Here is a 27,267-nt window from a genome sequence, read left to right as displayed (position 1 = left end):
TTGACGGTCTGTCACATTTCACGCTGACACCGAGCGAACACTGGGCTCACACACTCGCGTTCATACACTCTCACAGACAGGGCTCGCAATATTATCGACAGATCCGAGTTGGGAGTACAGTCGGGGAGAGCGCGTTGAAGGTAAGTTGTTAAAAAAATACTCAGAGCAGGGGAAATAGACCCGGTTTCAGCGTTAGACACAGAGGCGGGGTCATTCCTTAAGATCCTGTTAATTTTAGCCGTGGTTCTTTCTTTGTAATTTTAGACCGGCCACTTTTAATGTTTCTGTCTGCGCTTTGCTGTTTGCTTCCATACAACCGGGAAAGCTCTACCGGCTCATCCCAACGCAGCGAAATCACACGAATAAGTTTATACACAACACCGTTTTGTTTTCTTACTATTAACCAAATATTTTAAAGCGCTTCGAGGCGTGGGTGGCTAGCTATGGGATTTTTCTCTGTGTTGGTCGGTAGAGGAGGAGGGGTTGGTATGGCTTGCCAAGCTAGCGAACGACATTACGCAGGCTGGCTAAACAAGTTTAAATGTGGGTTAAAGTGGCGAAAGTTGTTTTAAAGTCGGTTCGAGGATAATTGGGATTCCGAGAAAGCGAGCTGGTGTGGTAACACTGTAGTTATATAGTTAGAAGAAGCATCATAACGCCTTTACCACAGCGTGCTATGCGCACTAATGTTAGCATCGCCCCCAAACGCTAGCTTCCCGTCAGCTAGCGAGCCGTGGTCGTTGCTGTTGTGAAGTTAAAGCTGCTGGTGAGCCGGGAGAGGAATCGTATCCCTGTCACATTCTTGTAGATTATTATTATTTTTAATTCCCAAACAGTATAATCGAGTGAAAACTTAAATATTCACAATGTAAGCTGATGAACCAGTTTATGAAATAGCAAAGTTCTAGTACCAAACTACCAGTTAACTCAAAATTACAACACACGTGCATGTCAAAAGAAACTGATGGCTTTGACTTGTTTGTGTAGGTAGTCCAGCTTGGTGAATGTTGTGATGTACAGTGTTAACAGAGTACCTCACAACTCGATTTAACTCTTCCTAACTCATTTAATTTGTCATTTTAACAGTGTGTAAAAGCTGCTTCGGTGAGGGGAACGAGAGGAAAACGCAGGGAACAAAAAAGGAAAAGAAACGAAGGAAATCCCCCGAAAGGAAATGCCAATCGCAGCCGCTGGACAGCCAACGACTCAGGAGCCTCGAGTTTGCCCCCGGCTGCCCTCCACCCCGGAGCCTGTCCCTAAAGGGGCTGATTTATTCGACGAGGCGGGGGCGACAGAGTCTGCGGAGCGAATAGAGTACGGGGGCGCGGAGGGGGGCAGAGGACTCGGGGGCTATAGTTACAGCCAGAGCGGCGCGAGGGGCTTTGTACAGCCCGGATCTACCAACGGCTCTCCGCCGCAGTCCCCAGAAGCGTCCTCCTCTTTTCTTTTCCACCCCCTTCACCCCCACCAAATGACCATGGAACCTCCAAGGACTCGATCTCGCTCACGGTCTGGATATTATCAGTCGTGCGGTGTTGGAAATGGCAATGGAATGACCGGCAGCGCAGTTATGGTATCTAACCACCACCACCACCACCATCTCCACCACCATCAGCAGCAGCAGCAGCAGCAGCAGCAACTACATCCACAGCAGCAGAACGGTGCCGCTTGCGCACCACTTGGAACTCACAGTATCCACTCGGAGAACCAGCAGCGAGCCCCAGGAAGTAACGCCTCTCCCGGCATTCAGAGGCTGTCTTCTGTTCCCGGAGCGCACCGCATCCCAGCAGCAGGTAAACGTCTCCACTTGTCATCGTCAATGGACGTGTATGTGGTTGTGTAGGTTTAGAACAAGAAGGAAAGGCGAGTCACACCTCCACTCAGACTTTTAATTTCACACTGTATGCGAGTTGAAGGGACATAAGCGGAGGTGTTCTAATACCTTTCTTTAGAAGCTAACAGAGAGAGGGAGGGGACTGCCCTGGGCTTGGCATGACTGTAGTGTCTCTGCATGTGTGAACACATTTGATGTATTTTAATTAGATGGGGTGTTTTATGTTCTTGCCACTTAGCTATAGTGTGGATGTGATACACAGTTAGCACATACAGTAGGCAAATGAAAAACAGCAGCCTGTGCTCTGGACTGGGGTAGCCTCAAGCCAGTTGAACTGCTGTGCATAGTTAGTTAACCAGACTGCATTTCTTTAGGCACTGTGGCATGTCTACTTTTAGTCAATTACACAAATATTGATGTAGCTAGGTAACAAGCCTTATAATGTGTACAGGCAAAACCTTTGACTAAACTACGTATGGTCTGTTCTTTTTCAAAGCTTCTTAGAGGGACAATTGTAGCTAGATAACCCAACTTGTTGTGAAGTTGTGAACAAGAGTTAAAATATCCTCATATATTACTCATATATTATGATATTGAATAGATCAATATTTAGTCAGCATTTACTGTTATAAATGCACATACACATACAAAAAACGTGCTTATGACAGAGAATCAGCTGAGCAAAGTGGTAAACAATCTTAGCCATGGCCTCTGTTTTAACAGATATTTGGTTTCCGTCTGAGGTTGTATTCCGTTTCAAATGTTCTTTTCTTTTTAATTCACAGCTACCTGGGTAACCTCTGCTGTGACGTTTTTGCTCCATTGCAAAGCAAACTTGGTTAGAGTATGTGTGGACTGGTGTTGGGTGTTAAATACATGTGAGGGCACTCTCACACAACACAGTGAGTGCAGTGTTGTGAACTTCATAACATAGAAGCAGCACAGCTAGAGTTTCACATTCACTGAGGCTATGGGAAAGTTTTCCTTTCACTAAAGCTAATAGCACACCTAACTGGCTTCACAGGTTTGAAAATGCTTCTGCAGTTGGTAGTATCCACGGGTGTTGTGGAAACATTTTACTAGTTATCATTATTATTATTATTATTATTATTTTAAAGAAACATTGGAACATTCTAAAACAAAATCCCCTTTTTATACAGACGTTATGTAGTGGAACTTTTGCTTTATAAAGTTTTTATTTTGCAAATTAATTTGAGTCATTGACATTAAAATGTAAGGACTCTGGGAAAAGCAGGGTTTAGGTTTGGTCTCATTACAGCAGACAAATTACTCATACCGATTCTACCTCTTGGGATATGTCTAAGACTGCAGTCATTTCTCTCACTAAGCAACTCATATATGACAGACGGCCTAGTTTTTTTTTTTTTTGTGGAGGTACTTACTTCTGCTCACCTCTTCGAAATATGTCCTCACTTGGGTACACCATCGAGATACACAGTGAAATGAAACTATTGAAGTCCATGGCTTGAGTTATATATAAGAGTAATAATGATGAAGATGATGATGACTTAAAAAAACAAAACAAAAAAACTGTCACATTTTAAACAGTAGGTGTTTGCATATCTGTGTACACAAAAAACTGAGCAGGTCTTTAGAGAGACTGGATTTACCTGTTTGGAAGACTGAGAGCAAGAACACAGCTGAACCCACATAAACAAAGAGAGGCCTCTTTTGAACACTCAGTCATTAGGTTGTCAAAGCAGTGTGTGTGTGTTACTTGTATGCCTTTGTGTTGAGTTCCAAGGAAATAAAGTTGTGTCTCTGTATGTTGTTCTTAGGAAGGAACGAAGAACCAAGACAAATTAATATGAATAAGAATAAAAATATAGACTAGTTTGCCAAGTCACAGTGTCTCACCAAACTGCTTCTAGTTATCTTCAGAGTTTATCGACCCACTGAGACTTGCTGCCTGTACTCTATCATAGTAGCTTCGCTGTGAAGTGGATAGCTCAAATCAATGAATGGAATGACTTTATTGTATTTCCATCCAAATTGATTTTGATTTAGAGGAGGAGGACCTGGGTAGAAATTCTATAAATTTACCAACTTGTTGTTCAGACAAATTTCAACACAACCTGACACCCACAAAAGAACAGATACTCAGAAAGGCTACAGGTGGATGTACACATTTGTGTTTGTACTTTACTCTCTCCTGCATTTGTGTAGGTAGATGATGAGTCTAACAGTAGAACAAATGCACACATATAAAAGTTTCTTTCATTTAGTAGATATTGCAGTTTAAATATAATGTAAGTTATTGTTTTATTTCTATGTATTTTTAATTGAGTGCTGTTTACATTGTTAACTGCAGGAAGCAGGGGGTGGGGTGGGGGTGTACTTTTATAGTTAAACGTACTCCTACAAGAGTAAAGCAGCTGGCTAGCTGGACCTTTCCCACCACTACACACCTCTTATTAAACCCTCTTTCCATTCTCAGAATGGGATTTGCTTGCTGGGAGAGAGGAGGGATACTTAATCCATTCTTCCACTGCTAGTCACCTGCGTTGGACATGAAAGATAATGATATCCTGTACTCTTCAGTCCCCTCCCTACTCTCCTCTCCTCTCCCCTTTTCTCCACTCATCTCCTCTACTCTCCTAGTCCCCCGTTGTAATTATTTTGCTCCCATTTTCCTCTTTATGTGTTGTTCTTTCATACTTGTTTCATATTGTACACAGTGCAAAGGGTATTTTCCTCTTTTTTTTTATCTGTCATAAAGTTCACATGACTTTTTAGGAAATCATTATGTTTTCAGACTTAAGAGAGCTGATGTCTGCAAAACTAAGACTTGAGGTTGCAAATGAGAAGCACAGAAAAGCTCTCAAAATGTTTAAGACTGCTGCCAATTGGTCAGAGTTGATAAAAACATCCTTTGTAGCAGCTGATATCTTACCCTGATTGCGACCCACCTCTGTCACAGTCTGTCCTGTTACTCACATTCACTTCTCCCTCCCGTCTGAATCAGTCAACCCTTTCTGTACCCCTCCGGTCCATTTTCTTCGGCTTCCTCCTTCACATTTGTCTAATGGAGGGATCGTTTTAATGGATTGCCCAAAGCAGCAGAGAGGTGGACAATCCTGCCACTCTACCTCTACCCCTCCACTCCACTCCTGTCCTCTCCATCCTTCTGTCTGTAACAGAAGTGGAAACATGCACTCTGTTTTTTTTGCTTTCCTTTGTCTTGTCGCCCAGGCAACCCCCTCTAGTTTGAAGAGAAACTCTTTCACTTGGATTGACCAAGTAGCAGGGGTTCCCTGCTACTCTGTCACTCCAAATAAACAACAAAGCAGTCACTTTGGTCAGCAAGAGAGGATCCTTGGAATAGGGGAAAGTGACCTTAAATTAGCTCAGAATCTAAGGGAAAGGGCTCTGATCTGGTTTGGAAAAAAGGTGCTTCTGAGACTAAGTGTAAGAGAGAATGCCAAAGGGTCACTTAACTCCTGAAGAAAGGTCAGTATGAGGAGAGAAGAAGGAAGCCAATGAGTGAGCAAAAACTGCAATAGCTGGTTAAAAAACAAGTCAGTGGTGGGAATTTGTAGTCATAGGACTGCATTAAGCAAGTACAGTGAACGAGTTTTAGGAAGGTCAGTTGCAGGCAGGGGATGAGGAACGGGAAGATGATTAGGCTGAGACCAGGCAGTGATAACAAAAGGAAGATGTGAACAAATATAAGGAAGAGGGCTGTTGAAGAAACGTAGCACGTCAGGGGTGCGGCCATAAGCAAAGCATAGACAGGAAGCATGTCTTTCTTGCACAAAGCAGTTGTGTGCAACCTGAGAGGAGGTGTGGATACTGAAAAAGTGTTGGAGGCATGAAGAGGCCAGAACAGTTGACTGAAGTCAAGACAAGCACTAACTTTGGGAATGTGGGTAAAGGTATGTGTCAGAAAGGAATGGATGGTGAGTGAATTAAGGAGGAGGATGGGAGGGAGGCATACTTTGCTCCTGGTGTTTGCATGTTGGCCTTCTGTTGCTTTCAGTTTAATTGCATATGTCCTCTGGATGTACCTTTTTGTTATATCATGGCTGCAAGCCTGTGTTTCCCCTTTTGTTGCGAGAAATATCCTCTTTTGTAAAATTCTTTTCCTGCTCATGTAACCCTTTCTCAGTAAGCTGCTGGGAAATGGCATATTATGTCAAGTTGTACTTTTTAAGTACTATGATAGGGCCACCATTAACCCTTAGCACAAGTATAAACCCAGCCAACTTCATACAGAATAGAATAATCCTTTAATTGTCCTACAAAGGGAAATTTGGGTGTAATACAACTTCATGATTTATATTTTCTTATTCTCGCCTTTGGAAATTTCTTTTTAATCTCAAATAGCTTCTGTTGCAATTCTGTGCCTCAACAGTTGAGTATCCTTATCTTTGTTGATCATTTCAACACTACCCCTCAATGTGTCCTTCTCCCTTTCCACCTCTGTTTGTCTTTTGTTTTCACTGCTTTAACCAAGACTGCTCATTTACATGAACTGAATATTTTAATCTGCATAGTTGTAGATTGAAGTAGTAAGTTTGCTTTGGATGTTTTGTAAAGTGTAACTGTAAGAAAACCCTTCCCACCCCCAAACCTCTTGTGCAGGATAATCCACTTCTCTGCTGTCCACACATATGCTGAGTGTTTTCCAAACATTCATCCTTTTGCCAACATATGGCTAAAAGGCTACATCCATTGAAAATTCAGCGCTTCATGGAGCTGTATTTTGGCAAACAGGAACTGTTTAAACATACTGTGCATACAGATGGGCAGCAGAGAGGTGGAACACGCTGTAGGGATGGTAGAGAAGAGTCATTAAGATATTTCAGTGAACTATAAGCTTCTGTCTGTGTTTGTTTTGATAGCCTTTCCTGCCACCTCTCAAGCTCTCAGGGGTGAAAAAAAAAACTTTAAAAAAATGGGAAATTGGGTTTTGTTTTTGGTATAAATATATATATATTTTAATTGCACTTAGGGTGTTTTATTGGTCAGAATGTGAAGATAATTTCATTTACTTATTTATTTACTCAGTATCTAGTTGGAGGTTTTTTGGGGGCTGTGAGATTTATACCTTCCAGCTTATGAAATAATATTACACTTTCTTTCTTTTCATTTGAGATAAAAGATGTCCAGGAGGCTTAGTTTCACTTAAGTTAGGGATTGGAGCAGATCCCAGCTCTAATAAGTAGAGAGCCAGGGTACACTCTTGATCCTGGCTTATAAATGATGTGTTAGTTGCCCCAAAGACAGAGAGCAAGCACATTTTATTAGTAGCTATTTCCAATGGGCTCCTCAGAATGTAGTTCAAATAGTTGAGAGCTCACTTTGTGGCACTAGTGTCAAAATTTATGATGGAAAGTAGAGAATTAAGACAGTTAGCACTCTCCTTTTCTGCCCATTACTTTCCTTGTCCTAATGCTGTTGCTCAGATGGCTTCTGTCTTTCACTGAGGGGAATGTGGAGAGGAAGACTGAAGACAGAAGGTAGAGTGAGAAAAGAAAACGAGTGTGAAAGAGCGGTTCGCTGTGTGCATTTTGTATTTTTATGAACTCGACTGACTTGGTGCGTCAGTGCACACGCCTTATTTACTTGCTGCCTGGGTGGGCTGGGAGCAGGAATGGGACTGTTAGAAACATGTGCATACAGACAGGATGACGTCACAGTCGAGCTAGAGACCAGCTTCATATCAGCCGCAACGCTATTGAGTTCTTAGACCACTATTTCTAACGCATGCGCTTTCTTAAATCAATTATGAAATAAAACTCCTCTGCAAATATTTAAATTTTGAAATTTTTTGTGTCACAAATACATAATAGAAGAGCAGCATACTGGAGCGGTGTGACCAGGTTCATTTCCAGTGAGTCTCGTACCCTGTGAATGGACTCTCAACTCCACTGGATTGAACCTGCTGGCGGTAGTACTGTCCTCTGTTCTGTGGATGTGGTTATATCGACATTATGGCTCCTGAACCAGTACTCAGAGTCGTGCGGGCTCTGTTTAGAAGAACAAGGGACACGGGGCAAGCTGGTATGAGTACAGGGAGTATTGGTGCTAGTTGGTTAGCAGAAAACTTTAAAAGCAAGAGCAAGAAAATTAATGGATGTAATAGTTCAGGGAGACGGATTTAACAAAAAAGAAAAAAAGTGTAGTAGTGGAGCACCACTTTAGCTCAGTAGGTGAGCAGGCGACCACATGCCGCATGGAGTTCAGTGGCTCGGGTTTGAGTCTGACCTGCATTGTAGTATAATGAAATGAAAGTCAGTTGCAAAGTATACTTCAGTGGGTGTTAAGATACCCAAATGGCATAGCACAGTAAAGTTTCTGTGTGTCTGCAGATCCACATTTTGCTATTATGTTGAAAGATGCAGAAGGTCAAAACAATACCAGCCTCGTCATAAAGAATGTACTTTATACATTTACACATCCAGTTTTAAACATTTTGTCATGTCGGAAGAAGCCATAGGCCATTTCTTGGACTGTGCTCATGTTTAAACTTAGCCTGTATTTGAGCTCACGTAGACAGTACTGGGACAGGCATACTCACAAAAATACCAGACTTGGAACTATGTTTACTAGCAATGTACTGGTTTAGAAAGTAGCTGCCATGAAATTAGTCACTTATTATTTAAGGTGAGCATGGAGAAACCTCCCCTTTAGTTAAACAATGCAAAAAAATATCTGTGTGTTAACCTGTATGTAATAAATATGAATAAACAATGTTGATTTTTGAATGGATTACATTAATATTTGAACTCAGTGACTCGTAATTTGAAAGAAACATGCTTCTAAACTTCTAAACTGTTTTGGGGTTTTTTTGTGGCTATTTTGGACTTTTGGTAAAACAAACACACACACACACACACACACACACACACACACACACACACACACACACACACACACACACACACACACACACACACACACACACACACACACAAAGGCATGCAAACTTCACCATGGCAAAAGTTTAAGTCCAAAAACATTAAAAGATGCTTCAGCAAACACTATTTATTATACATACACGACATAATATTCTGATGTAGGCATGCAGAGATGAGGTTTCAAAAAAGAACATAGACGTGTGAGTTACTCACTGTTGCCCATATTCACAACAAGTTCGCACTCAAGTATGTTATGTGCAACCACCTGCACACGCTTGCAGACTGTGGGATGTAAATTTTCAGGCTTGAGAAGAAATGCAGGATGGAGGAGCAACCTCAAGGACTGCAGCAGAACACACAAAAAAAGATAATGAGAAAGATAATGAGGAAGGAAATGTAGGAGGACAATGAAGTGGGAGAACGGTAGAATCAGTCCCATTTCTATACGTGACACACTCTTTTGCCATGAAGCGCGTGTGAAGCAGGTAATGGTTGGGCAAGCGTTACATGCCCGCCTATTTTAAGCTTGGATATCAGCTTGTTACTTGACTGCTTTGCGCTAGGGTGTGAAGTGTGCTCTGACATGTGTTCAGGAGGCGGGGTGATGTGAGAGGTGTGTATATGCGTGTGTATGTGTGTGATATACATATGTTCAGTTTTGCTTACTTTCTGTGAATGCTATGTAAATGCATACAAGTTTTGCAGCAAGCCTTCTGTGGCTGGTTGTTACTGTTGAGCTGGTGATTTGTTAAGTAAACCTTTTGCTTATCTATCATCTATCCTTTCATCTATCATTTCTGTTCACCCACTCTCTCCTGTGTTTTTCCATTTGGACATGAAACGGGAAGATGTAGTTGAATAAAGATAGACGGTAAGAGAGAGGCTGATGGAGATCATGGATAGAGATGGTGCGATAGGGCAAGAAGAGGAAATGTGGGTGCCGTGCGATAAAGCTTCAGGAATATATGGGAGGGAGACAGGCCGGCAGATAGGGAAATAGATCGGTGGCTGGGAGGGATGGTGATGAAGTGATGGAGAGTGTGAGGAGGAGGAGGATGTGTAAGGAGGGTGTCTGAGCTGAGTGCAGGGGGGGGAGGGAGGGATGAGAAGGGGAGGGAGAGGTGAAGGAAATGGATAGAAATAGCTGATGCACTCTGAGGCTTACAGAAAATCAATAGCAGTCAAGAGGGGAAGCCACAACCCCCACCCTGTTCCCTCTCTCTGGCTCTTCTCTCTTTCTCTCTCTCCCTCCACTCGTTTTTCTCCCACTCCGTGTCTGTTCCTGTCTCCCTTTCCTCCTCAGTGGTCTCACCTTTTCATGCATGTTTCCAGCCCTGTCCTCTTCTTCTGCACCTCCCTTTTGCCCTCTTCTTGTCACCCACACTTCTCTCTCTCTCTCGTTCTCTCTCCTCCTTCACCCTCTCCTGCCAACATTGTTGTGCTGGTTTCGTGAAACAAACAACTAAAGTCGATGGCAATTTTCTGCAGCCACGGGGAAGGCGGGGCCTGCAAACTATTCATTCTCCACATAGTTACTTAAGCTGGCATTGCTTGCAATCATTTTTCCTTCATTTAGATAAGACCTTTTTAAATTTCACACAGCAGGAAATGGTTACTGCACACTCAGTTCATTTTTTTAAAGTTTTTTCAAAAGTTTGTTTTGTGACTTTCAAAGAGACAAGAGATGAATTGTGGTGCTCTAAAGCAGTACTTTGTGTCTTTAGTATTATGAGTCATAGTTTTTCATATCATCTGCTTCACACGGCAGATATTTAATTGTCAAAAAAACCCAATTCTCCATCATGATGCAGTGTGTTGAACTTATTATTCTAGCAACAAAATATCTTACTGTGTCCGACTTCCTCTTGTTCAGATAGCTATGCAAAATTCACTTTTAAACACAAAATCACCTGAAAGTTAAGTTTAGAAAACTTTGCAGCCTATTGCTGTTTTCCCACATGTATGTAAATGTTACTTCACAAATACTGGTTCATTATGCTTTTAACCAGGTTAGCTGTTTTTCCAGCTAACCCTAGCCTCTTGTAGTTGTACACTGACTGCTTCATTGGCCAGACTGCTTTTGTTTTAGTCCAAGATATTATTATTCTCCGAAGATGCTCATTGTCACCAACTGACTACCAACTCTGCTATCTTGGACTGGTGCTGTTTTACCCTGGAAAATTGCTGTGAGCTGGGAGGGCCACTCAAACCAGGTGAAGAACTGGTTCATGTGCTGCTGCAACAATCTCATTGAAGTCTCCACAGCAGAATAAGACTAACCATCACCAACTGTAGTCCAAAACAGTAAAATTGGACTTTATCTATATCTTTATTTATAATGGGAGACTTACTTGAGTAGCAGCTGATTATATTACTCATTTCTTTGTCATAGACTTTTTACTTGGTGGGGCAAAGACAGTTTAACGTTCAACCCCACTGCTTCCTCACATGCCAAGAAAAGTTGGGGACTTCATTGGATTTGCGAAAATGACTGAAGACACGGAAAAGGTGATTCAAGAAGGTCACATCCTTTGCAGAGTCCGTGGCTTGCCAATGAAGGTTCATGTGACAAAGTCCTTCGTACAGTAGTTCAGTGTCCATGAAATCCGTTTTGTACTGTCTAAAACGTCCTAGATATTGTCGAAGAATTTGCCATTTCCTCGCACATTGTAATTCATACTGCAAATCCCACCATTCGGCTTTTCTCGGTGCCCTAACAGCAGAACCAAGATTGTGCACAGTCTGTTAGTCCAACAGTGAACACGATGTTACTGCAACATTTTAAACCTGCTCTGTAGCTTCTGTGTTGTGCTCTATAGAGTGACTCTAACTGAATGACTCGTTTCTGAGTCAATTTACAGGATTCTGACAATGTGCAAGTGAGACCACATTCAGGGAGGGAGCTGGATTTTTGCCTATTGTGATCAGTGAATGAGTGTTGCAGAGACGAGCCGCTATGCAGCCGGCGAGCTCCCTGAATATACTTCACCAGTATTCTGTCCCAAATCATCTCAGTGGAAATAGCCTTTTAGCCTGGTTTTCACTACACTAATATAAGCTTTACTTACTTCAACCTTTTCAATCCATTTATTTGTCCTGCTCTAGGGATTGAAGTATGAAAGGAAATGCTTTTTAAGGACTGAGGAATTCAGTTGTGAAAACCTCACTCTGCCTCTTTCTGTCTTTTCCCCCCCTTTGTTGTCAGTCATAGCTTCTCTTCAAAGAGGCTGGCTGTAAGCAGGAAAAATCCCACAAACAAACAGCCGATAGGTGAAAAATTCTCTTTTTAAACACCTTTGTAATTTTTTTTTGTGCATCTATTTCTTTTTACTTTTGATTCGTTCATTTTTATTGAAAAGGTAGTCTTGTCTGGAGTGCCCTTGGGAGTGCTTATCCTTGGTGTGTATACCACTGCCACCATCTGTGGTGAGGACGTCTCAGACGAGAGACGTCCCCACGACAAAGGAAAAATAAAAGCCAGAATAAATAGGAAAGACAATAAAAAGATGAAAGGATTGTTGAAAAACAAAAGAGTAAAAGTCTTAGCTGTGATGGAAGCGGCGGTATCATCAGAAAGCTTCTCTAATCCAGGATTACTGTGTTTATTTTGTGTGTGTGTGTTTTTGCATGTGTGCCTACATCTACTGCCTCTGATGTGAGACAAGAGTATGCCATATGTGTTTCAGTCACTTTTTTGCCGTACACACGGTCAGCAAGCGTTCTCACAAACAAACATGTTGTCATTGTTTTTTGCTGCTGTGTATAAAGCCTTAAGTTGGGTTAGAATAATAACAACAAAGGGATTAAATGGAGATAATAGAGGTCTCCAAACAATGATGGCTATAATGTCAATGACGCCAAAAGGTATTCCTTTTATGTTGTAGTTTATATTGTAAAATGATACACAGTACACCACAGAAAAAAAATAACTTTCATGGCCGTGTACATAAGAAAAACTGATGCCTATTTGCGTTGTATTTTTAGGGAAATGAGCTGCTTCTGTATTTTTGGATGAGAAATACATAGAGAAACTTTTTAGCCTGGCCTGATAATGCTTGTTCAAATACAATTTTGTTAAACTTACCAAGCGGAGATGATGGCGATTTCTGGGCAATTTAAGACTTTTTGCTGTAGTTTTTTTTGCATCCAAAAGGGTCTGAGTGGGGGAAAAAGAGTCGTAGGAGTGTAGAGATGGCTTAGTAAGGATGTCTGAGTGCCCTCCATTTGTTGTGACCATGCAGGGGCATCAATTGTGACCTTCAAATGGACTTGAAAGTGGTATAATAAGGAAAAACTACTCATTTCGAAAGGTTTGTAGCAAGCCTTACATGTTCTTTCCTTCTTTGTACAGGAGCCTCTGGCGGGTCCTACCACTGCCACCCAGACCATGCGTATGGAGAGGAGAGCGATAAGGTAAGAAAGACATTTATTAAAGTTTTCACAGAATTTCTGGAAAATGGAAAAACTTTTAAAATGTACTGGTTTAATGACCCCTCTCCCAGAGATGAAGCTTTAGCTCTGAGAAGTGCTTGATGGTGTTTAGTATTCAGCAGCAGGCAATGAGGCTTCTTGTGTAGACATTTGCCTCCAATTGCCTCCTTGAGAAACTCAAACAGCAGTGCCTCTGCTTTACATTTCATAAATGCCAAAGTATGTTAAGAGGTGGTACATAACTGTATGCACATTATACATCTGTGAGAGAGGACTGCAGATTGTTGTTTAAGTTTATTCTTTACAAATAGTTAGGCTGTCATCGTTTCATGTATTTGTTGTTTACTTTTGTGTAATGAAGCATACCATACCATGCTTTTGAATAACCAGCTGATGTCCAGTTGTTTACAGCAGATTAATCTGATTACTGGATATTGCATTTAGCCGCTTTCCGTTATTTGCAGTGTTTTCACTAAAAACAGTTTCCCTTTTCTGCTAAGGGTGCGTATCCTTTTTGTTTCAGAAACTATATGTTTGCGCTACCAGTTTAAAAAAACAAAACAAAAACCTTGTGTGTTTGTGTGTGTGCTACTGATAATATTTCAGTATACAAGTGTACTTGAGCAAATGATAGTCATCATCACAAGTGAAGTTGTGTGTTAAAAGCTAACAGATGAAGTGGAAAACGGGTAAAAAAAGGAGGAGAGGCGAGACAGGATGCTGAGGAAGGTGTTGCAGAAAGCTTGGAGGAAAAGAGGGGAGGGAGAGAGGCGAGGCCAAAAACAGGGAGGGGGTATTGCTAATGATTTCACCTCCAGCTGTGGAACTTGGTTGGAGTGAGAGAAGCGAAAGGAGGGGAAGGAAGGGAGGAACAGTGGCAGAGGAAACAAAATGGGCTTTGAAATCTTGTTGATGGAAAGAAAATAAGTGGGGGAGGGAGAAGTGTTTGAGTGCTAGTGGGAGCATGTCTGCAAAATATTAATGAATCTGTAAAAGCAAATGACCATATTTGCTCAGTGTGCAAATTCGTGAACAGACTCTCATGGCAGGAAAGAGAAACCCGGTCTCTATTGTATTTTTTTTAGGTTTGTATTTTCATGCAGTCTCTGGGCCTCTCTTTTATTTTGGTTCTCAGCAAAGACAGTGAAGCCATAACAGCTGTTGGCCAGAGTTGCTATGTGTATGTGGGTGAGAGTGGATACATGCATACCCCAAATGTAGACATGGTGAAAGAGAATGTGGAAGGGTGTGTCTGCACTTCTGCTTCAGGATGTCTGTCCACTCTGGTCTGTGAACATGCTGTGGATGCTGTGAGAAGGAATATGAGGGTGTGTGAGCCATAGATGGATTCACAGTTTGTCACAGTGTGTCAGTTTGTTTGTGTCAGAATGTTTTCTTCTCATATTTTCTAGCTTTAGTTTTTGGACCAGATGTGTGTGTCTGTGTATAAGTTCACAAGTTCGGGCACTCAATTAGAACATGAGGACACATTATAACACATTGCTTTAGGACACACACACACACACACACACACACACACACACACACACACACACACACACACACACACACACACACACACACACACACTCCTTTGTCTGGCAGTGCTCCCCTCCCTCTAACGTGGGTAGACAGGCCCATCAAACTTTCATAGTAATGGGCAATAGTCTGCATTTGTTAAGATGTGTATGTCCTGTCTAAGAACCTTTTTTGGCCTCATGTTTTAAGCAAGGGTCTTGGACAGGGCAGGCAGACAGGGAAAAAGCAGGGGGCACATGAAGAGGATCATAGATTGGTTTAGATTATCTGATGGAAGGAAAGGGGGGATGGTAGGAGGTTATTCGGAAGGGTGGGGAGTAGAGGAGACTGGCTTAGATATGAAAATGGGCACAGTAGATGTCCCTAGGGTTTTGGGGTTGGGGCGAGGCTGGTAGAGAGGTTGTGGGGTGTTGGGTTGGAAGAGAGGAGCTTAGTGTCTCAAAGTGGGGTGGGGGTGGACCACTAGTGCCCTCCATCCAATGCCGTAATGGGTGTATTGTAGTATCTTCTGCTGGTTTTGATAAAATGAAATGGAGAAAAGCTTATTTTTCATTTCTTATGTAACAAATAACCTATCCTCACTGTTTCACTCCGATTCCAACTTGAACTTCAACATATGTTGTGTTGCGTCTCCCGAAAGAATCTGCTGACTTTTAAATGTGATTAAAAATGTGTTTCAAAAGCAAAGCAGTGGGAATAAGTTTAATTTGTTAATGTGTACTTCATATATGCCAAGTGTCCATCCTAAAAAAGAATTTAAAAACACAGATTTTAGTTTCAAAAACAGTCTGGGATTATGTTTTAGCCTGGACAGCAGGCAGAAAAGACTTACGTTTCTGTTTGAGCTTTGTTTGCTAATTAAATTGGGTCAAAACATTATAGCTTGGCATTTCATCCTTCTTGTGTGGGCATTTTTCCCCCCCATTGCCATTTCTTCCTGTACCAATTTATGATGCTTATGGTACTGCTTTAATAGATTGTCATATTTGCTTTGCGACTCCTCATCTTTGGTCCAGGTCCTTTCTTCTTGTACCTTTTGCTTTTCGTTCATTGTAGTTTTTTCTATAAGCCAAAATCCCTTTTGTCTTGTTTACAGTGTCACAATCATGCCCAGCATGCATGTGTGTCGTCATTTTAATATGCCTTCATAGCCTTGTTAGTACAGACAAGAGATTATTTGTAAAACTCTAAAACACTGCTTGTATGTACAGAGATTTGTTTTAAAATGAAAACATATTTGTGTGACTGAAGTCTTAGTCTTCTCGTCATGTCAAGGCTCATATTTTTATTTGTTTAGTTTGTTTCGAGTTCGCCTGTTTGACGAAAGAAAATTTCGTACTTTGAAGATAAACTGAATTCATTACAGCACCGAATACGAGATGTGTTCTAGAAAACGACTTACAGAGTAGTACGGTAATACAAAAACAAGACTGAAGCAAAAGCCATCTCAAAGCACCTTGTCCATTGTATTCATGTATTTATTTTTCAAAATGTTTGGTTCATTCCACCTTACCTGTTGAAGAAAACCCTTAAAAATAGAGTTCTGAATGAATTTTAACAAGGGATAAGGCGGAAAGGATTTGCTCAGCTATCACATGGCTTCAAAAGAAGTTACAACATACTTGCTTGTATTCTGTTTATCTTGGACCCAAATGATAAGGTGTATGGTGAGTCACATGACATATAAAAAATTGAAGAGGCACACCCAAATCCACATTTTTTCACTCATTTGGGGCCCTGATTCTCTCACGTTGCTCTAGTCCTTTGATTGGACAGATTCAAATACCAAAGTCACACTCATTTCTGTATTTCTATTTTTTATTTCTATATTTTTTCATCAAATATCCTTCCTTCTTTCCAGTCCGCTGATATAATATTGTACATGCAATACTAAAGAAACCATAGTTAGTGTTGGGGCTGGGCAGAATAGAAAATTTTGATATATTGGTACCAGTTTATGTAATATTCAAGAAATGACTATTCTAAATAACAAATATGCTTAATGGGGAGATTACACAGGTTACCATCTACATGTGATTTCAATTGACTGCATTTGAACATGACGGTGTGCACAAGTTTACTCTAGCCTGGCTTCTAGCTGCTAACCAGCTTTTACTGTACAGACCAGCCCTCCAGTGATGAAAGGCAGAAACACTGTTGTAAACACTGTTGTAAACACTGTTGTAAACACTGTTGTAAACACTGTTGTAACTAGGGATGGTAAAGAACTAACTTTACCAGGCGTGATTACAGTAAAGTAGCTATCGTAACAGACGTCTCCGAAAACGTTGGAGCGCTTTTGAAAATATGTGGTGTCTTGATAAACTGAGCAGTTTACACAGCTACATTCTCACCTGAAAATATGTCATACGTTTATTTTGTGACACAGAAAGTATAACAAGAGTAATATTAAAACTAACTAGCTGCCGCCATTGTTGGAAAGTAAGCTGGGCCGTGCTATGAATTCTGGGATAGGTTGGGCCACGAAGTATACACCCGGACCCATCCTTCAAATCTGGGGAAATGAAGGGCTCATTTGTCGGAGTCTTCAAATTTGGACAGTCTTCGTCGTGTCGCTGTAACGTAATCGGCCTACAAATGCGGGCACAAGAGGATGCGGTTCCTGACACAGCTACGATACCGGACACCGCTTCTCCTTCTTCGGGGTTTAACGGCAGCTGGCATCCTTGTACATGCAGTGCTGCCATCTTCTGTTTCAGTCTGTTATTACACTCCTAAATCCTACTACTTATTCCTGCGTCTTTTGGGAGCTTACAAAGCTTCAAACGATGCGTCGACTATTAAATTAGTCTTCGACGATTTTGATAGTCCACGTAATCGTGACTAGTTGACTAATCGTGGCAGTCCTAATGCAGACTAGGAGTTGAATCACCAACATTCTGATTAATGAAAGGGAGCTGACCAATAAACTGTTGTTTTTTAAAGGTATTTGTATTTATGGTCAAACTATTTAAGTTCAAAACTGCGGCCTGCATCACCATTTCTGTTAAACATATGGAGATGTATGGAGATGACTCTTTTGTTATTCTTGTTGCCTGGTAGTAGTTATTGTTTGCCTTTCCCATAAACTTGTCAAGCCCAGGTCACATTCAATATTATGGGCAAGCCATTAGTGTATACTCTGTTTGGGCCTGCAGTCAGAATACATTTTGAACATTTTTTTTCTTTCTTGAACAGCAGCGTTTGCCTCTAAAGAACTTCAGAAGCTATTGTTCTTTATAGGCTGTAGAACTCAAACGGTGGCAGCTGCCCATGTGTGAATGTGAATTTGCGCATGTCTGCAGGCGTTTCCATAACTGTGTGCGTGTGTGTGTGTGAGTTTCTGCAGTCTGCTCTCCAGCTGTTTCCTGTTAGCTATCACACTGCTCTCAAGGTTGCTGAGCTGTGTATGTGTGTGTCTGTGTGTATGTGTGCTAAAAAGTCACAGCCGCTGAGTCATTTTTATCACACTTTAACAACGTGTCTCTCCCACGAAGAGGGGAGCTGGAAGCAGGGATCAAATAAGTAGAAAGGGGGGGGAGCATTGAGAGGGTAACTATGGGGAAGTGTGTGTGTGTGTGTGTGTGTGTGTGTGTGTGTGTGTGTGTGTGTGTGTGTGTGTGTGTGTGTGTGTGTGTGTGTGTGTGTGTGTGTGTGTGTGTGTGTGTGTGTGTGTGGTGTTTCTTAAAGAATCCATGTGTTCTTCAGAGCACAGCAAAGGTCCTCGTAAAAGAGTGACTAAGAACTGACACATGGATATGTGTGTGTTCTTGCCTCACCAAGTGCTAAGCGTGCGAGTCACTGTTTGACAGTAAGTGAAGTGACTCACAGATGAGTTGGTAGGATTGAAGCGGTGTATAACTTATTAGTCAGTCTAAACCTGGATGACTAATAAACTGAGCTATGTCTCTGTTTTTGTGTATGTATCGTTGACTTTTTTTGACTTCGCAAGAAAGAATTTGTCAAGCTATCCAATTTAGGGAGTGTTCTCGTAATTCGCACATGGGCTTGTGAGTGCTTGTTTTGTTTGCATTTCCTCGCGCCAAGAGGAAGTGACTTTCAACCCTCAGGGCCTTCGAGAGCTGGTGGTGTAATATGCTTTCTTTCACAGATGCACGCATGCAAAGTATGTAAGCTCGCATGGAATATACAGGAAGTACCGTTAGTCACAAAGGAACATAATGTCTAATGTGATGGTATGGATTGTAGGCTAGAGGGACTGAAAAGCATGGTGAAATTGATTTATTTGATATGAGTTCCATGGGTCACTGACCACAATATCCATTCCCTCTCTCCTCTTCTCCCCTCTCCCCTTTCCTCCTCCGTGTTTCACCCCTCCCTCTACAGAGTGAGGAAAGCCCCAGTCCAAAGCGCCAGAGGCTGTCCAGTCAGTCCGTCTTGGAACAGCTAACCTCATCTGCACCCCCACCATCCACCCCTTCTCCTCCCATCCGCCCCTGGGAATCAGGACCCCAAAGTCGGAGACAGTCTCATCCTCACTCACATTACCACCAAGAGAGATGCCTCACTCCAGCCCGGCACAGACGCAGGTAAGGTGGCAGTTTCCAGATTTTTATTTATTTATTTATTTATTTTTACACTTCCACTATTACAACTTACCTCAGGGTCTGTGATATAAAACTGTTATTTATCCCTTTTTTAGTCCACCAGCAAGACGTCAGCGTGGCCGTCTCTCCAGACCCTCTCGCCACCTGCCTCCTCATCACCACCCCCCCACCCAAGGCCCCATATCTCGTCTGTCACCATCCGAGCTCCAGGATGAAAACTACCACCACAACCCCCATCCATCCACTCCGCAGACATACCCAACACACACTCCCAGCGCCTACAGTCAGCCTCCTACGTCTGGGGGTGGAGGAGTAGGTTCAGAGGAACCTCGAGCTTTCCATCCCCCCAGCCTATCATCGCGACTACTGCACCCGGCCACTCACCACCATCACCACCACCATCATCAGCAACAGCATCATTCAACGCAACAGCAACAAGGAGCCATGGTAATGGATTTGCATGAACAGGTCAGTCTGCAAATATTTTATTTTCTGTGGAAAATGATAGAAAGCTGCGTGTGTGTGTGTGTGTGTGAGAGAGAGAGAGGCTGTACTTCAACTTTGGTGTGATTTCTCATCAGCTGCAGCAGGGCACTGTACCTGTCTCCTACACGGTGACCCCAGTCCCTACTCACGGTCTCACAGCGCCTTTGTGTAGCAGTCAGCATCTTCCACCTACCTGCTCCTCACAACAACAGGTCCCTGCCTGCAGCGTGGTCTTCAGCACTGGACAACACTACCACCCGGTGAGAGGCATAAAACAGTGTAAAAGTTAGTAGGAGTGTGTGGGTTTCTTTGTTGATTTGAAAAATAAAACACTTTGTTCTGTGCAGTTTCTTTAAAAGAAAACTAAAGTGAGCAACAAAAGTGTGCCAAAACCTTTCCTGTTTGAGGAAACTAGTTAGTTTTCTCAGTTGTGGCTGCCACCTTGTGGTGAGACTACATATTACAGTGACCACCATTTTATTTCTCTCTTCTCTTCCACTCTCTTCTAGATGATACAGGCATGTTCAGTGCAACATTTGCCGGTGCCCTATGCCTTTCCCTCACTGCTATCCAGTGATCCTCAGTTCCTGCTTCACCCTCCACCTCACATGTCTCACCACCCGCCCCACCTCGCCACACCCGGACAGTTCCTGCCTTTCCAGACACAACAGCCGCGTTCGGTACGTGATCAGCTTTACTGGCAATGACCTATATCGCTGTGTGCAATACATGCAGTGACTTATATCCGGTTTTATAAAGACTTTAAACAGTGTCAGTGCTAGTCAAACACAGGTGTGTTATTTGCCCAAAGTTGCTGTTGCTGTTTGTTATACTAAAGGTAGAATACAAGAAATGTTGCTAAAACTAGACCAGTATATTTGTTTAATTTGTCCAAGTGTTTTATTTAGCTACAGATGAGAAGTTATAGAGTAAATTGGTGTTCTTTTCTGTTTCTTATTCCACATTACAAGACGTGTACATTTTATTTTTTTCTTCAAGTTACAAATATTAAGATTTTACATGTTACATGTCTTAATGTGTCTCTTTAAGAGTAGTCGAATTATTGGAGTTACAACTTTTAATATTAATTAAACTGTCAAGCCATCAGTTATAAATTGTGTTATTAAAATATGCTGTTTTGTGATTTTGCTGAAATCTCCAAAGAAAAAAAAAATAGGACAGCAAACATGTCTAACCCGCCATAACGCCTGGCATGCTTTCGTCATTTAATCACAGCCCCTACAGAGGATTGAAAATGAGGTTGAGCTTCTGGGAGAGCAGCTTTCAGTGGGTGGAGGTTTCAGCTATGCCCACCATCACCACCATCACCACCAGCCGCCCTCTGCTCTGGCGCCTTCAACACCGCTCCAGTTCCTTTCACACCACGACCCCCTGTCACAGGAGCTTTTTACAGTGGTGAGTAGATTTGTCAAATCAGATGTTCATTTATGTTACAATGTAGGATTTTTGTAACATGAAAATTTTAACCATAGTGTAATACATTTTTTCCATCTCTTTTGCTGTGTCTTAGCCCTATCCTCACTTTATGCCTCGGCGATTCACAAGCCGGCGTTACCGTTCTCAACAGGCAGTACCCCCGTCTCCCTACCACCCCAGCTTCCTGCCTTACTTCTTGTAAGTTCCTTCTTAAAAAAAATTCTGTTGGAACTACGTGGCTGAATTTGCAAGAGATTTGAGTGTACCTCAGGATGGTAATGAATGCAGTGTATTAAACTTCTTCATGCTCTTCATCCACCACAGGTCTGTGCTTCCTATGCCTCCAAATGTGGCCCCTGCTATCAGTCTAGAACTGGATGTGGATGATGGAGAGGTGGAGAACTACGAGGTAGAACAAACTGCTGTCGAGCTGTCACATTTTTCATTTTGTTTGAAAATACTGCATCGTAGAATCAAGCGACAGTTAATATGATGACTGTTTTTTTTTGTAAACATGTCCTTTATCTTCGAAATCTTCAGGCCCTGTTGAACCTCGCAGAGCGTCTGGGAGAGGCCAAGCCCAGAGGTCTAACTAAAGCAGATATAGAACAGCTTCCATCATACAGGTTCAACCCCAACAACCATCAATCTGAGCAAACACTGTGAGTACCTTTTTGCGTGGATTTTCTTTTGTTTTGTGAGCAGTTGCAGGTGTTTGCGCAATTTAAAATGTTAGCCCAAGACCATGTGTAAAAAACGCTCCTAACATTTGTCTTTCAGGTGTGTGGTGTGCATGTGTGACTTCGAGTCACGCCAGCTTCTGAGAGTATTACCCTGTAATCACGAGTTCCACACCAAGTGTGTAGACAAGTGGCTTAAGGTGAGTGATGACATTCTTTTATTAGGATAACGGTAATAAATTCCACTGAGGTTGTGAAGCTCAGGCAGGGCAGTCATGGCACAGCAAATAACTGACAACTGAACTTCCAAACAGATATTGCCTCACTCGTGTTTATATCTAGCAGCCTGCATTCTCCTGACTTGTAAATCACTTCAGTAAACAGAAAATTACACACTTTATTTGCTGCGCTGTTTGTATTTGGTACATTAATAATTTAGGTTCTTTATTTAATTTTCTCCCAGGCTAACAGGACCTGTCCTATCTGTCGAGCCGATGCCTCTGAGGTACAACGGGACTCTGAGTGACCTCCTATAAATATCCACAATCCCTGACTCCCTGTTGGATCCACCAACCAATCAGTGAACTTCCTTACCCCTTTACCACAAGCCTTTGCTTACACATAACTGGGACCAGTGCTCATTAATCCTTCACTCTATCCCACCAGACACTGAATGGTAATTCTCCCCTGGGATCAGCATTTATAGAAGTGTGGAGACTTTTTGCTGACTCGTGCTTACTTCATCACTGGACTTCATAGGCCTTCCGTTTTTGGACTATTAGACCCTGCTACCCTGCCTTCTTCTGATGGTTAACGCTCACTATAAATGGCCTTTAAAAACACACCCACGACACAGTGTCATGTGCAGGTGGACATATATGTATGTATTTAAAAAAAAAAAAAGGCATTATGAACCCTTCTGAATTGTGAACTGTTAAGTTCTGGTAGTGGAGAGAAGAACAGGCTTATTTGAAAACCACCTGTATAGTTGTACTAACAAACACTGAGGGGGGAAATTGGCAGTCCAAAGATTATATTTTCGTTATTGTTCTTCTGGTTATAATTAAGCAGTCCCACTTTTGGTGTGCAGAGACTGACCTTTTTAACTAGACTCATTATAATTGTGCAGCAGAATGAGCCAGTTTAATTTCTCTGTGTGTATTCTTGCATTCCTTGGTTTCTGAGCAGTCTGTATAGGGTGAAACAAAGATACTGTACACTGTGTGACAAAGAGTGAGCTACTTTGGAACAGTGAAAAAATACACTTTATTTTCTCTATCCGAGTGTCTGTGCGCGAGTGTTTTTTCAGCAGTGTGAGCCTTTTCACTTGTGGGGATGTGAGTTTTACACCTCCTGTAGAATTTATGCAGCCTATGTGGTACAGTGCATTTACTTCCTAAATTGTTTCCACTCTACTTCAGATTGATTTAGACCCAGTGAAGGTCAAGGGTAACTTCAGATCTTCACAACCAAGGTTCTTGGGAAGCTGACAGTGCGTCTTTCTTTTTTAAACCACACATTAGACCTTTGAATCTACATCTGTTCCTTCTTCTCTAAAACAAGTATAGGTTTAGTTTTTTCCCCTTAAAAAACAGAAAATATATTTATCAACATCTCAACATGCTCAGTAAGCTCCTCCTCCAAGACATATTTGATAAATATGGTTGAATTAATTAAAACTCAACAATTTCATCAATCCTCAGTATATTATAATTTTAATGGGAATATGGTATTTAAAATGTGACTGTCTGTTTTTGGTACCTTTCTATACTTTTGGCAGGTAGCGATTCCAGTGTTTTCCCCATCACTCACGGGGAAGAAGTTTAAAGAGTCTTATAAGGTCACCGTTAAATCTACTTTGGTTCACTGGTGGATTTTTCACTTCAGCACTTTAATATGTAGATTTATGACCTATACACACTCTTTTCTAAGAAAAAGAAGCATTAATGCATAAAAAAATACAGATGTTCTTCAAACATCATTTTCCAGTATTTACTACACCCTCAATATATCAGTTCTTTCAAATTCCCACAGTTTATTTCCAAAGGTGTTCATTCTCGGTATCTTAATAATGATCATCAGTCATGATATAACTAATAAACCTCAAGCACAAATCAGGCTTTCAAATGTAAATCCCGAATGGTCAATATTTTTAAGATGACAAGCTAACATGGGCCATAAAAAGTAAAGAGGAAGTTCAGTGCGGCACCTGCAGTGTCTTCCATCTGACATGCCTTTTTATCCAATCTGATTTTCTCCTGGTAGAACTCGTATTTCTTCACTGTTGCCACATCAGATGGAAACATTAATTCAAAGTGGATTTCTGCTTTCCAGAATCTGGAAAGAACATTGGTTTATCCAAAACACTTCTTTAGTGTTATCAGACGTTTTTAAAAAGACAACAACTCTTATTTAAACAATGGGAATCAATGTTTTTCTTCTTCATTTCTGTACGCATCCCTTTTGTGTCTTAGAATCGTTTTTTGTTGGACAGTTTTTCGTTGCTTGATACACTAGCAATTACCTCAGTCCCACTATTTATGTCTTTTCAGAAAATGGCACAACCAGTATGCTTAGTGTGCATCCGTTCATTTTCCATGCAATTTGTTGGGTTGTTTGATATATATTCCTTTAAACTCTATGAAACTTTCATTAAAGTGGTGTCATAGTAGTTTCATTATGTATTATATCTGTAACCAAAATCGTTTGAAGGTCTGTTGATGATGATAATGAAATTTTTAACAAACATTTGTACATTTTGTATGAGAGTTGTTACTAGTAATACTTTATTAAGTAGTGCAATGATTTTTTTTTTAATCCCTTACCCTGTCTTTTGGATTTCAAAAGCTGGTTCAATAATAAATGTATAACATGCTCTTCTAAAACACTGTGGTATCATTACTCTTTCCTCAGCATTTTGTTTCCTTCATCCTGTAAATTATCATCTCCAATGAACTGTCCACATAAGTGAAGTGCTTTTTACAACAATCCTCTTGGTGGCAGTGCAGTTCTGCAATCCAGGTAATCCTCCTGCCTGAGCCACGTGACTTCTCACATTTACCATAGACGGTGCTTTCTTGGCCTTGGAAATGTTAGTTTCTTTTTTTCAGGGGGTTAATTTAAACCTTTGCTTGGGCAAGGATCTGGTCCTAGGGTCCTGGGATTAACAACAAACATTTCTTTTCTTTTTCTACGGTTTTTAAAATTGTATTTCTTTGCTTTTATAAGAGTCTCCCTAGCAGTAGTGGTTTTTGATACGGGCGACACGGGCGGTTGCCCGAGGCGGCATCGTGGTGGGGGGCGGCATCACGGGCATCGGCAAAAAAAAAATAAAAAAATTGCTCGTACTCATGCTGCCCCGACATCAGCCAGTGCATATTGGGAATGGCATAGGCACCGATCGGTTTTCTATTGCCCATTTCCTGGGAGTAAGGGCGCCCTCCGTTTGCGAGGTGCGCCTGCTGCTTTCGGCACAGGGAGGAGAGGGCAGGGCTGCGGGGGATTCTGTGGCTGGCTGGAGCAGCATCTAATAACTAACTCTCAAAATAAAACAAAATAAAAACAAAACAACAAACAAGAAAACACCAGACATTATGATACACACTTACAATTTGGACCGATTTTTTTTTCGAAATTCTATATGCGAAAAGTGAGCGCGAGAGCCCTCGTTGCGCCTGCTTGCTGCTGAAGTCAAAGTAAACTTTATTGTCATCTCCGCTACATACAGTCCAGTATATAGAGAGACGACGAGGCTCCAGTTACAGCAGTGCAAGTAACCAAACAATAAATATAAGAAGAGTAAGAAAATAAATATACACTTTAGGACTCGGGGTAAAGGGATCAATAACAATTTAAAATTTATATTTTGATGATTTAATGTCTCACACACAACCCGTGGAACGGGTTCTTAATGTTGTAAATCCAAGCCCATTATGTATTCATGATTTGAATCATGGGTTGTGTGAAATCCCAGAAATACACCTAAGACAAAGTGAATCTGTGAACTAAGGTGTAGGTCTATTAGGTTATGTTGTGGTGATCCTCGAGTTGGGGGATTTGTGTTCATACTGGAGTCCAAAATTAAAACCAATGGAAGATGGACAAGAAAAGTTCAAAGCCATCAGGTGCTCAGTTTAGAAAAAATAGAAAAGAAGAGGAGGAGAAACGAGCAAAAGAGGGAGTGTTCCTCTGGCGCCAAACAGGCTAGGACCGCCACTGCTCCCTAGTCACGAGTAATTTGAGGATTTAAAAAACAAAGAAACAACGACAGCAAAAAACAAAAACCTCCGGATCTAATGAACATCTGAACACCTTATAACGGCTATAAGGTCTACATATTTGTGAGCACTAGCTTCAAACTAGCTGCACTAGCTGTACACAGCTTATTTGAAGGGTGGTCAAAGTAACTCAAGTACTTTCACCATCTACGCTCCTGTTCGGTGTGACATCAGTTGACTATTTTGGCTGATTTGTTTCCTCTTTACAAAAAATAAGAAAATGGAGTGCATCCTAAGCTTTTGCGGAAAGTGCTGGCATTCTTGTATCCACAGAAGAAATGTGTTAACCCTTTTAAGTCTGACAGGTGTTTTCCTGGGTAAGTGAAAACGGTTATTTAATTACTGCAATTAATGATAGCGACAGCTGTTGACCATTTATGGCCATAAACTGTACATGGACAAAGCTAATGCTAGCTGGCTATTAATTTTCCTACAGTATGCTAAATCCCGAAGTTTATAATGGGTCTTTGACTTATGATATGAAGTATCTTGAGGTCACTTCTATACACTGTCTTTATAAAATAAATAATTAAAGCCGAACTGAATTTGAACATTCCGGTTGAAGTTATTTTGAGAACACTAGCAAAAAAACTTTAACAGTACTTTTAAATACAAGTAATAAAGCAGTTAGCAATTGAGCTAATATAATGCTAATTTTGGTACTTGTTAAATTTTACTAAAACAGTAATAATGTATAGCCTTAGCAGGAAGAAAACGGGGGCTTAAAAATATTTCAAACAGGCTTTGGGTTTTAATGCACCTTAAATTCTTTTAGAGTGGATTTAGTTCATTCCTTGATTTGAAGTTGATTTTGGAAGTTATGGGTGTTAACTGTTAACTAACAGTGAATTAAGCTAATCAAACTTCAACCCATTAAATGTGGGATGATGAGCAAGATTGTGTGGGCTCTTTATATATGCAGGGGGTTAATGCTATGAGAATTTACGTTTTAATAAGAATATAAAACTTTTAAAAAATGAACACAGGAGACTGCATATGACAAATGTGGCATTTGGCATGTTAAGGGCTATTTGAGTGCAACGAACACAGTTCCTTTATTGTAAATACCATAATAAGGGTGTAAAACAAAGCTAGAATTCGTTCTTGTGGATTTATGTATTCACCTTTTCT

General features: G+C 41.3%; 1 protein-coding gene across 3 annotated transcripts; it reads left to right on the top strand.

The window, feature by feature from the left end:
• On the top strand, positions 1-23,137 carry rnf38 (ring finger protein 38). 3 transcript variants are annotated; one of them, XM_026169933.2, is made up of 13 exons: positions 1-140; positions 1,087-1,793; positions 13,070-13,131; positions 19,036-19,238; positions 19,352-19,724; positions 19,838-20,002; positions 20,252-20,422; positions 20,979-21,158; positions 21,274-21,377; positions 21,504-21,588; positions 21,720-21,841; positions 21,960-22,059; positions 22,323-23,137. In XM_026169933.2, exons 2-13 carry the CDS (start codon positions 1,175-1,177, stop codon positions 22,383-22,385), a joined length of 2,247 nt encoding a protein of 748 aa, XP_026025718.2. In that variant the 5' UTR covers positions 1-140; positions 1,087-1,174; the 3' UTR covers positions 22,386-23,137. The 3 variants fall into 3 exon arrangements, with proteins under 3 accessions (XP_026025718.2, XP_080158825.1, XP_026025720.1); XM_080302699.1 differs by lacking the exons at positions 1-140; positions 1,087-1,793 and adding an exon at positions 5,538-5,730; XM_026169935.2 differs by lacking the exons at positions 1-140; positions 1,087-1,793 and adding an exon at positions 7,179-7,317.
• The last annotated feature ends 4,130 nt before the right edge of the window (positions 23,138-27,267 follow it).

Source organism: Astatotilapia calliptera, chromosome 6 (genome assembly GCF_964374335.1).
Source record: "Astatotilapia calliptera chromosome 6, fAstCal68.1, whole genome shotgun sequence".
NCBI lineage: Eukaryota > Metazoa > Chordata > Actinopteri > Cichliformes > Cichlidae > Astatotilapia > Astatotilapia calliptera.
The sequence above is the reverse complement of the archived record's forward strand: the minus strand, read 5'-3'. Positions and strand labels throughout refer to the sequence as shown.